Source organism: Netta rufina, assembly GCF_964035555.1.
Source record: "Netta rufina genome assembly, chromosome: 3".
NCBI classification, from domain to species: Eukaryota; Metazoa; Chordata; class Aves; order Anseriformes; family Anatidae; genus Netta; species Netta rufina.
The window spans coordinates 119128103-119141037 of record NC_140125.1 but is presented as its reverse complement, the minus strand read 5'-3'; the positions used below and the strand labels follow the sequence as shown (position 1 = coordinate 119141037).

The 12935-nt window shown below is 38.6% G+C and overlaps 1 protein-coding gene across 1 annotated transcript in view; it reads left to right on the top strand.

Moving 5' to 3' along the window:
• MSRA (methionine sulfoxide reductase A) overlaps nucleotides 1-12935 on the top strand; it is a 271314-nt gene that overhangs the window by 117191 nt on the left and 141188 nt on the right. The window contains exon 3 of the mRNA XM_084285134.1: nucleotides 11779-11898. Within this exon, the coding sequence (XP_084141260.1) occupies nucleotides 11779-11898 (120 nt within the window). The remainder of the gene's footprint in view (nucleotides 1-11778; nucleotides 11899-12935) is intronic.

Below are 12935 nucleotides of genomic sequence, written 5' to 3'. Positions count from 1 at the left end.
TTAATTTAACTTAGCAATAGTTATCCTAAAAGAAAAGAAAAAAGCAAGGTTTCTATTCCTTGCAGTAAACAAACTTTGTAAACAAGTTATTATTTTCTGCAGTGTAGCCCTAAAAGTGATTCTTATTTTCCCTGTAAGAAAATGTTTGTGGTGCTTTGCTTTTATAATAGCGGAATATATTTTGTTTTGCCTCTGTATATTTCAAGCTCCCTGAGGTTGCTGAGAGATTACAGAGATTTTCCACAAGACAAGGGTAAGGCTTTGCTATTATTGCAGAGATGAATTTTTATGAAAGATATAGTTTCAAGAGAATCAAATGGATTACACAGCCCTGATGACATCTCTTATTTTATGTGTACATCAAGTTCTACTTGAGTAGCAGAGCACTAAAGTGTGTCAAATGACCGAGGATGATCTAAAATGAATCTCTGGTGCGAAGTGCTGGAATGCTTAGAGCAAAGGAAGATCACAAAATGATTTGAAAGCCTCAAATCAATGACTGAACTAAAGATGTGATGCTTTGCAATGAAGCAAATAATCAAGTTGATGATAGGACCATGTAGCTCTCTCTCAATCTCTTTCACATATTATTGTACCAGGGGTTCCTTTTATCCCTAACAGACTTTTGAAAGGTAATATATTAAGAAACTACTCCCTTCTTCAAAGTAGATAGGAAAGTGGCTAGACTCAATTTATCTGTGCATAAGCTGGCGTAATTAATTAACTGTATCCTTGGATATTCTGTTGTGTTAATTCAGATGAAGATTTTGTTCCACTTCTGGACAACTCAAAGATGTGCAAAGAGCTTATGATGCTTTTATTCATACATATTGCATTTTGTAATTTGTTTTTTAAGAGACATTGAAAAGAGTAAATAGTTAATGCTGTCAGAATTTTGGCCATAAACCCTGTTGCTCTTTTTTTTTCTATCACAAATCCTTTCTGGGTCCATGGGACACTTCAGAAATCATCATTGTGGCCGAGAAATATTGGGTGCCTACAATACTTTGTAAGACTGCCCTTTGTCCAATTAGACATGGAAGACATGCAGTGTTAATCCAGATGTTTTGCACTTAAGGACTGACTGTTACTCTGTGAATAGCTCTTCTTTTCTGCAGATCATATCCATTTTTGGTGCAATATTGCTTTATATGTGATTCAGTTGTTCATGTGAAAATGACACCCAGTTGTTCCCAGCCATTAGCATTCACTCAGTCATATTCCCAAATCCGCAAACATTAAGAAAATAATCTATTTATTGGTTTCCATGATTTGTATGATTTGTGACACTTCTCCTTCATGTTTATGGAATGGCCCTGTAAATAGAAAACTAAAATTTTGGAGAGGTTGCTGTGTTTTTACCCAGAACCAATTGTTCTGTGTTTTTACCCAGAACCTAGCACAATGGGATTCAAAACTGTGACAAAGGCTTTTATGTGATGTGCTATGCTGCTGAAAACAGCAATGCCACTAATGATAGAAAGGGGCCTTGAAGAGATCTTTTACAGTCTGCATTCAGGCTTGAATTCCTGGAGCCTTCTTCTCATCTCATTTTTACCAGATCTGCACATCTAAATATAATGGAATCAATGACTAATACAACACCAAGAAAACAGAATTAGTTCCATTTCATGAGTGAAGCTCAATCAAAGAACAAGATAATTTTTATGAGGTTGAAATCTTCAAGAGTGAGACATTGAACTTTTTTTTTTTTTTTTTAATGAATCATCTATTTATTGTTGAACATTTGTCTCTCTCTCTCTCTCTCTTTTTTTTTTTTTTTTTTTTTTTTTCCCCGTGCCTAATGTTGACTGTTTCTGTCCTCAGCCTAACAAATGCCAAGATCACCAGTTGGTGTATCTGGCTCAACTTGTTCAAGCGATCAGAATTTTCAGATACATTTTCTGTACTTTTGGAGGCAGCTCTTTATTTTGTCTTATTTTCCCCATTACTGTATTACAGGTATATTTCACTGCCAAAAGATGATTAAGATGAAAGTTGCTACATTTTATCTAGATCAAGTTTATGGAAGAGTATAAATGAACAAAAATATGTCAAGGAAAAAGTTAGAAAATACATCATTTTATCAAAATGTGTTTCTATCAACTAGCAGTCATAGCATGAAAAAAAATTAGTCTAAACAAAGACCTGTTAGTTGTGATTCTTTGGTGTTTTTCCAAAAGGGATTCTTTGCTTTGCTTTGGGACCACTCATACCTCGGTTGTGGAGTACTTAAAGTAATAATTCATAAATTATGGTTCATGTGAGGCTTAATTATTGTGTGCGAAGTGCTTTGATGTTTTTGGATGAAAGGAGCTAAATGCATGTGAATTAGTATTTAAGTATTTGCTTTCTAGAGGAGGCAGGAAACATGGTTCCCCAGATCCAAATGGCTGCTGCCAGGCTTCCTCCTATGGCATATTCCCATGCTGATGTCCTTCTGGGAGGTGGGCGGTAAAGCCCATGAATTGTATGTATATGTTTGGGCCTAATGAATCCTGCATGTTTTCCAACTCTTTTTAACCTTTCTCTCCTAATTAAGGAAATGCTGAGCGTGATTAATGCAGAATAGATGCAGAACAGCCACTAGGAACAAAGCTAGTACCCCAAGACTGCAGAAAAAGGTAGAGCCATAGAAGTGGTAGGCTGTCTTCACTCTCCCAACATCTACTTCTCCTCCTGTTGACTTTTAGAAGCCATTTGCAGTGTTAGCTCTGATAATTTAGACCCAAGATGAACCTCCTGAAGGGTTCAGGTGAAGCTGGCAGGCAGAAGTGGTGTTGCATGGTTTTTAAGATCTTCAGGTTCAGGTTGAAAATGATGAGACGTTTCTTCTCAGAAAGAGTGGTCAAGCATTGGAAATGGATGCCCACGGAGGTGGTGGCATCACCATCCCTGACAATGTTCAAGGGAAAGTTGGACATGGTGCTTAGGGACATGGTTTAGTGGGTGATGCTAGTGGTAGGGGAATGGATGGACCAGGTGATCTTGGAGGGCTTTTCCAACCTTAATCATTCTGTGATGCTGTGAGATCTACATGGTGGAGGCATGTGGCATGGGTGCACGGACATTCTGGTGCATCTCTCAAAGGTCAGGAAGTTTGGCCAGTGTTTTAAATATTCTTTAAATATTTTTAATATACTCTTTCCAGTGTGTGATGACAAACTTTCAGATCAGCATAAAAGATTTTTTGAGTTGTCCATACCTTCCAGTTTCTGCAAACTAGAGGAGAGGAGTTTTCATACAATCACAGAGCCACAGAATGGTTTGGGTTAGAAGAGACCTTAAAGATCATCTAGTTCCAACCCCCTGCCATGGGCAGGCACACCTTCCACTAGACCAGGTTTCCCAGAGCACCATCCAGCCTGGCCTTGAATGCCACCAGGGATGGGGCACCCACAGCTCCTCAGGGTAGCCTGTGCCAGGGCCTCACCACCCACTGAGTGACAAATTTCTTCCTAAGGTCTGATCTAAAGCTCCCCTCTCTGAGTTTAAAGCCTCCCCCCCCCCTTCTCCTGTCCCTACCCCTGACCCCGAGTCCCTCCCCAGCTCTCCTGCAGCCCCTCAGGCCCAGGCAGGCCGCTGGGAGGTCTCCCCGGAGCCTTCTCCTCCCCATGCCCAACACCCCCAGCTCCTTCAGCCTGGCTCCAGAGCAGAGGGGCTCCAGCCTCTGCTCCTCCTCAGGGCCTCCTCTGGACTTGTTCTTCTATGTCCAACAGAAGAATTTGATGATGGAATTTTCTTACTATTTGGACTCACCAGTGAGCATTTTTGTTAAATATTCCCCTCCATTGCACGGGGAAAGAATAAATACTGAGGCAGTGAATAAGGCCATCTTTGAAAGTATTTTAATACACTGAGATGTGTATATCCCTGCTCTCTACTGGTTAAGATCAAAATTGCATTTAAATTAGAAAATCTGAAACCTCTCCTAGTGTAGCTGTGAAGTTCATGGCAGCTATGGTTTGTGCCTTATTAACATCCTTGATATTGTCTTCAAATTTAGTAAAATCCTGTTGATTTTACATTAAATATGACTTGTAACATTCTTTTATGATGAATTGAATAAATAAGTTTTAAGAATTCTTTTCTATCTATCACATTTCCAAGTTTGACTGCTGTTGTCTTATAGGGTCTTTGAAAAGTCTTACTTATGACATGTTATTCACATTTTTCTTGCTGAAAACATGGCAGTTTTTCTGTTGACAGTAAAATACTCCCTTTCTATTATGGTATTGTTCTTTTCCTCTTAAAATAATCTGTTGTGCACGTTTTATACAAACATACATACATACGCACACATGTGCCCACACGCTCTTCGAATGTCAGCAGCTACCATACTGGCATAAATGAATTGCCCGGGCATTTGTTAATTTGAATGAACATGAGGCTTCTGCTTCTCCTATGGAAAACGAAGCAAACCCAACAGTTTCTCTGGGAATTCATGCAGTGTGAACAGAACACATCTTGGCAAAATGGTGAGCCAAGAAATTCCTCTTTAGTTGCTCTGTTAGGCAAACTGCATTTTAAATTTCTTGCCGAGGGCTTTGTTTGACTTGCCCCAGGCAAGCTGTTCAACATATTTATCAACCCTGTTGTAGCATTAGAGCCAATGCTTATCTGGGAAGATCATCCGCTTAATGCCATCTGTCACCAGGAGTTTTATTTCTTTCAGCTGAGCTTGTTCTCCATTTCAGCTTTTTTTTTTTTTTTTTTTTTTTTTTTTTTTTTAAGTATTCCTCCCAACCATTTCTTAGTTGATTGTTTTCCAGTGATCTCAAATATTCTGTGATTGCTCAAATATTCTGTGGTTGCTGCATGGTAAGCCCCTAAAGACATCAATAATACAATTTTATTTTAAATTCTGATTGATAACATTAATCCTATATGCATCCAGATGGCTCACCAAAGTGTCCTACATATTGCAGTGTTATGTAAAAGACGATATTACATTTCAATTTGAATCTGGATTTTTTCTGCAGATTTTCAACAAGAATTTGAGAAAATTCAAAACAAAGACTCTCAGGTAATTCATGCGGTATTTTGATCTTGGTGCATATTAGGACATAGCTTTGATCATTTTAGATTTTCAGGCCCTTATTTGCTGTTGTGTAAGTACGTAGGCATTAATATATTTGACAAAGCTGCATTCACTCACTTTACATGTGACTCTGAGATCCTGCGCTACTTTTGGATTTGTCTGCAATCACGGTGAAGCCAAAGGGACCAGCATATTTGCCTGTGGAGGACAAAATTTAACTTTCTGGATGTCTGATGCTTTTGAGTTATATAAATTCATGAAAAAGTGTTGTGACCAGGGGTACAACCACTGCATCTAGACTAGAGAGTGGACATTTTTCCTGAGGTACCAGGATATTCTGATCTCCTGTTTGAACTGAGAGATCTGCTGGATCACATCCGAGCTCCCTTGTTGCCTACATGCCTATCTTCTCTTTGGGGGAGACTGAGGAAGTGGGAACATGATGGTGCCTACCAAGGTCCCCTACTGACCTTTCAGGAAGCCAAAGTACCCACTTCAGCCTGTGAAGTACCAGAAATTAATGGTCCCCACAGTTGAGGTGCACACAGCACAAATAAATATCTCTTTGGCTCAGTACTTAGAGATATCAGTACTTGGACTGACTTCAGTCAGAAAGCTGTAGCAACTGCACTGCACAATTTTTAAGAGAAAAGGCCAATCACACACAGTTAGTGTTTGGCGGAAATCTATGTAATGAGCATTATTATATAGATATATGACTTGCTGAGGTTCAATTTATTCCTTCCAACTGGGGAAAAAGAATTATTTCAGTTCAAAGCAGCTGAGCATTTCCTAGGCTTCTCCAGATTTTGTAGAGGTAACTAAATAAATCGTATTCGAAATTTGGGCCAAATCCTATAGTGGCCAAGAGAAGCAGGGCTACTGGCAGCTGTGCCTTCAGCTCCCGGAGAGATGCTGGCTAGAACAGGATGCACTGAGGTAGGCCGGTGGGATGTGCAGTTGGCTGTCCTTTACTGCTTCAATGTATAGGAGCAGCCTGTGCCCCCAACTACTTTTGGCTGGGTACTGTAGCATTCGAGCAGCTGGCAGAATCACTGCTTCTAGGGTTTCAGAACACAAGCTGGCACAAGAGCCGGTCTCCTCTGTCTAGTGTGCTCCTGAGCTTTGGATAGATCCTGTCCTGCCACTTATTCTGAGCTGGGGTTAGGGAAGAGGTTTCCAGGGCACGTTGCTCTTTGTTCTCTCAGCATAGCAGCACATTTTTGTTTTTCTGAGTGTACGTTTAAAACTGACATTTCCCTCTACTAAGTGGAATCATACATTCTAAAATCCCGTTAACAGAAGGAGGAGCAGGATCCATATCCTTTGCAGTTCATCTTCTGCAGTGAAGCATTGCTATCAGCCTGGCATTGAAACGGCTTCTTAATCTGCTGCACGGAAAAGCGCCTTGAAGTGTGGGTGTAGGGTTTGCAGGCTGTGGGCCAGAAAAGCCTTGGCATGCCACAGAAATAATGCATTCATTCTTCAGAATAAGACAAAAAGAGTCTTCTGATTCTCTGGCTGTCCTGTTGGGCTGCTTGGAGGGCAGGGGAGAGATAATGCTTGTAAGTAGAGCTGGCAGGAGCAAAAGGTCGTTGGGTTGTCAGATAGAAGTCAGGTTGTCTATGAACTTGATGCCCAGAGGAGAGGGGCATACCACAAAGGCAAAGGACAAAGGCATTAAAATCACTCCATGAATAAAAATATCATGTATGTATACATGTTTCAGAGAAAATATGAAAATTAGCCAGTATATTAATACAATACACCTGCTGTGAGTTTCCCTAAATGGAAAGCTGGCAGTCCCTGAAGCATCAGCTTCCTTTAACATCCATGGAGCTCAGAACTTAATAGACTTTAATTAGTACAGCATGGGTGCAGCTTATTAGGTTTTAATTTGGATCAAGAATGCCCTTCTGATGCAAATGTACCACTTGTGCTGATTTACATCATGGAATCCTGAATAGGAATTTACATCGGGGAACCTGCATGGAAACTGAATACTATTCAAAGACGTGATAGGAAGAAATGTAGGAGAAGGGGATCGCATTGAGGGAGAGTAAAGGTTACCTTTGCAGGATCACACAGTTTCTTGTATGAGTGGAGAACACATCTTGAACATGGCATAATTTTAAAGTTTTCCAGTTTGGTTTTGCTTCTGTGTGCTGGCTATTGCATGCAGTACAAGAAATAAAGAATTTAATAATGCTACAAGCTACGCACATTATTATCAGGATAGATACGAAATAACTTTGCAATTACTTTGCTTAGGATTCATCTGGCTTATGTGTATAGACCTGAAGCACAGACTTCTACAAGTGAGCTACTCATGGTAGATTCTTTTTATAGCCATGGGAGAGAAACAGACAGCTTCCAAACACAGTCACTAAATTATGGGGGATTTGTTTCAACCAGATTCAAAAATTCCATGTTTTCGTAATGTCTACATATAAGATAGGGGCTTATTTTTCCTGCCTTAAAATACGCAGTTACATTTGAGATGTCCAAAAGCATTTTGCCTTGCCTTTCAAGAAGGACACGTGTCTCTCTTGAGCCCTGTGTCATGTGTGTCAGCCTTGTGTAGATAGATGTCTTGGATATCCTAAGGCATCTCAAATGACCCTGGATGTCTCTGTTTAGTCAAATAAATTAATCCCTAAATGTATAAGCTCCTGTTACAGTCAGTAGAGACCCTAGTCAATACAGTTAACGTCATCTGTACAGCTATTCATCTCACTAGAAAGTAAGCACCTGGGGTTCATTTTTGCTCAGGTTATCTTTGTGAATATTTCAAAATTATTACAGATTAACAATGGGATGTTTATCTCTTCTTATCAGAGCAATATTTTGCTTTCATTATTTTAGAAGAATACTTACGCTAACTCTTCTTTAAAAATATGCTAATGGTCTGGGTTGCCTATGGAAACACATGCTTCTTGACTGAGTGTAAGGCTGTGTAGAAAAAGAGTTGTTCAGAAGATATATATGTGTGTACATGTATAAAGAGAACAGTCTGAGAAAAAGGATGTGGATGCTAGAAAGGAATAGGAGTATTAGCATTTAGTCTCAAATTGTGTGATTAATATTATTTATAGGGATGAATGAACCTTTAAAGACTGCCATTTGAATCTGTTTGTTTTTGAAGTTCAAAAGCGTAAAATCTTTAAATGCCTTTTGAAATTCCAATTAAGAGTCAGTCAAAACCCATCACTAAAAGAATAGTTTTTGTTTTACAAATTAGCAATTAAAAAGTGACAAATATCTTCAACGCTTAAATACTCTTCTGCAATACCCATTATGTTCAAGTTATGCTTGTGGGGGGCGGTATAAGAGTATTTCCCTTACTAAATGGGTACGGGTATTTTCCTTATTTTTCTTTCTCTTAGGAATGCCTCTGGAAGCTCTCTATCTAACTCTAAAGCTGCACTCACTTAACCGGTATCGGGGATTATGCAAATTATTTCATGAATAGTTTAAAATCACATTCATGTTTGCTAGTTTCAAGTTATAGTATGGGCTTATTTCCCTTTTATGTTCTTTTCCCTACTGTTTACTGATTTTTTTTCCTCTGAGTTTTATCTAATTATTTGGAACATCTTCAACTTTCTAACTAGAGTAGTAGTAATTAGGGAAAGTAAACTTCTATTTACTACAAGAGCATACGAATTCTTTAACTGTGGCAACTTCTTGATTTTAGTAATCATTGTTCACGTTAAACATGGCTTAAGGCAGTCAGTGCTCTGAAGAGGAGGCAGTCCATGAGCTCCAGAATATTATAGGGGTTTTATTCTTAATATTTCTCTCCTTGTGACAGTTCTCTGTAGAACATGGCACCGCTTTAGCAGAATAACAAACATCAACTGCTGAATGTATTAATACTGTGGAAAGCAATTTAGTATTGTATTGTTGTAAATTATGTCCCTTTACTAGCAGGTTGTTTTCTTATGACAAAGACTTCAATTTTATCTGTTCTCGTGGATGTGAGGATTTATTGTTTGTGCAAGGTGCCACCGTACTTGAGAAATGATGAGAATAGTTCACTAAAAGAATAAAATGTCTGTCTCTGAGAGGTGGGAGAACACAATGAATTCAGACATAAACTGCTTGCAGAGAAGAAAAAGTGAAAGAAACCATGATGAGGATATAGGTCATTGGGTCAAACCAACAGGTCGGAGAGGGCGATTGATGAGAGAACCCCAAATAAAAGTTATTGATCAAGGAGAGCCACCAACCTGCTGATCATTAATTTCCATTACGTATTTGTTTTTTAATAAATAGGAAAACAAGGAGCATTTCTAATTTACATTTGATTTTGGGCCTGTGTTTGTACTCAAACCTGAATTTCATTTGTGTCCTTACCTTTGGGATATACCTTTGCAGTAAGGTGTGGGACTAAGAATATGTTTGGGAAAAAATTTGGGTCTGTACTATTCTGTATTAAGGATGAAGTATCTCACTCACCAGCCTGCCAGCTGCCCTTGTCCTACAAATGTTGATTTGATAAATTGGCTCCAGAGTCCATCCTACAAGGGTCTGTAGGATGCCCTGCCCCAGCCCAGGCTGCCCCCAGCCCCATCCAGCCTGGCCTTGGGTGCCAGCTCACTGCAGAGCAAGGAGCACTTTCCAGCTCACTGCTGTAACAGAATCACAGAATCATTTAGGTTGGAAACACCCTCTAAGATCATCTAGTCCGACCTTTAACCTAGTACTAAAGTCCACCTCTAAACCACGCTACTACGGTCTACATCTACATGTTTCTTGAAGACCTCCAGGAATGGTGACTCAATGACTTCCCTGGGCAGCCTATTCCAATGCTACACAACTCTTACAGTAAAGAAATTTCTCCTCAACCTCAACCTCCCCAGTGCAACTCGAAGCCATTTCCCCTCATCTTATCTCTTGATGCTTGGGAGAAGAGCTCCATCTCCACCTTGCTAATGTTTGAAGACATAAATTCTCAATAAAAAGGGAAGCAAGAGAAAAAATATGATGTTGACGTTACTATATGAAGGTCTATTGAGTTTCTTTACAGTGAAGGGATGAGTGGTACTCTCTGTGGCTGGACTCTTTGGGAATGAGACCTGTATGTTCCTGGCACTGTCCACTTTATACGTGCTCTGACTTCTGTGGGAAGAAAATAAATCATTAAACCACAAATTGTTAAACCAAAGCTGCTGTTTGGAATGTACTCAAAGTGATGAGTAAAAACTGTCTTCCTCTACACTCTCTATCAATTGGCTAGACTTGGTGACATAAGTATTGGAAAGTCTCCCGGACTTAATTGCTATAAAATAGTGATGTCAGCTACAGAAATACATTCTATTTTAAATCACCATTAGATAGGCGAGTATCTGAAAAATTCATCTCAAATAAGAATTCTCAGTTGTTCTTTCTGCAAAGCCTGCAGGCAATTTCAAGAGAGGTCCTACAAGAGTTTGCCACCAGCCTAATTTAGGTGAGGAACCCTAGTCTAACAGCCATAGCTATTGCTGTAGTCTAGGAGAATGACTGCAATTTGTTCAGCAGTTTAAATATTCTTTGAGCTGAATTGTCCTCAGGAGATGCCTGCCTCTTTCCACGGTCTCCAAGGAGCAGGCTAGGCTCCTAAGTTATGTGGCTTGCTTGAGCATCTGAATTAGAAGAAAACTTCTATATTTTTGTGTGTTACTACAGGAGTTGGTCAAAATAATTTAGTTTGAAGCTAATCTGTGAAGTTTCAAAGAAAGAATATGCCTTTGTGAGCCATCATAGTTGTTGTTCTAGATGTTCTTTGAAGGAACATTTCTGTAATTATTTAACCTGTCATATCTGCATTGTTATCATTAGAAAACCCATCATGGATCATTGATTTCGAAGTGTAACTAACATTTAGCTTACTTTTTAAAACTAGTTTTGATTTCAAATGCTTTAATTAGGGAATAAGAAAAGGACATATGTTATCACTGAGAGAGAAGATGCATCACTTGTAATCAGGGATGAGCTAGATAGTACTTCAGTGTACGTGACATTTTTCAGCTTCATGGCTTTATGGAGTCCTTCAAATCATAACTCCTAGGCCATCAGAGAACTGTGGATGTTAGGCTTGTTTATTCCTACCCACTGGCTTTCATACAATGTGCTTGATTCCAGGCTACCAGGAGACTTTTGCTAATTTACACCTGTTGACAATCTGCTGTCCTTAGATAATTGGCCATGTGGGTGAATGAATGCCGAAATTTTGCCTGAACATCAAATATGTGCATGCATAAATTGTTAAACCAAAGCATTTTTCCTTCTGTATAGCGTATAATTTAATCCATTATTACTGCCACCTTTAAAGACTGCATATGCCTGAAAGCAGAAAATTAAATAACTGTTTGCCATTAATACAAATTATTGTGTTTTGACAGCTTGCTAATCAACTCAAGTAAAAATGGTGCTGCACAAATAGTGCAATTGCCTTTTAAGTAACTTTTTTAATGTGCATGAAAATTCTCCTTGTTTGGGCCTTTGAACCCTTATAGGATTTGTCCTCTGTGATATTCAGAAGCATTATAAAATAAAGTTTTGTTTGAGCTGTGCACTGATGCAGAATGGATTCCTCAGGATATTTACTCCCATGTATAGTCTTGGGAAACATTTGACATGCTGACTATAGATGTTACTTCCAGTATGGACTATATCAATTAATGTGCAAATGAGTTATTTAGTATTGAACAGATTTTGACATAATGTTATATACTTCATGTAATATTCAGGTATGGGCTGTTTCTGGGGAGCTGAGAGGAAGTTTTGGAGACAGAAGGGAGTCTATTCCACTCAAGTGGGTTACGCAGGAGGGTATACTCCGAATCCTACCTACAAAGAGGTCTGTTCAGGTAAGCGTTTCTCTTTGCTTTTTAAGGACTGTGAGTAGAATCCTATCAGATTATGAGTGACAATGAAGAGTAAACGAGTGACTGCAGCAACTAATGAGATGGGGTATTTACAGAACACCGGTACTTACATTGCATCCTAAACTGTAATGAAATCTATGGTATGTCCATCCCATTGTCATCTATTAATTAATGAGTTAATGTATGTGCAAATACTCTGAGGAAAAAGAAAAACAGAAAGTTCAGATTTTCTTATTTGACTATTGTATTTTAATACAATTAATTCAGGAAATGGATTCTGTTGCAAATTATGCAAATGTGTCTTTTAGAAAACATATGAGTTTTAATTTAAATTGTGTCCATATTTGAGTGTGGAAAAAAATCAGAAGGAACACGTTCTTTTCTTTTCTTTCTGTTTAATGGGAGGCTATATGAAAAAGTCTACATTTCTCATTTGTGTTTTTATTATTATTTTGTTAAATTTTTATACAGTTCAATGAACAGCATCTTATAATTCCAAAGCAAATCATTGCATTTATTTTTCACTGCACTCCAATACTAATCCTTCTACAGTACTGATAACCCAATACAGTTCCTTTCTGTGATCCAGAACAGAATCACTGGCAGCCAATTGACTAATGTTGTTGTTAAAGCATATTCTTGCTTTCCTGGACTCACTGGTGGAGAACAACTTGAAGGTTTTATTTTAGTTTATTTCTTGTTAACACTTTTTATGCCAAATGCTGAAGTTGATATACTGTACTCAATAACAATATGTCGTGTAGGCTTGATAGAGTATAATAAGTTCAGTGACACAAACAAATAATGGACACTTTAGCAGCTATGGAGGAGTACTGAAAGGCACCCAGAAAAGCAGAAACTTTACGGAAATAGTAAAAAAATGTGGAAAGAGATGTCTTAAAGTATTATTTTAAAGACAATTCTGAGCTCCTAAGATATTGCCTTGTAAGAGCTAAAGAAAACGTAGATTAGGGAGAATTTCTGCTGGTATCCATGTTCCTGAATGCAAATGTTTAGTA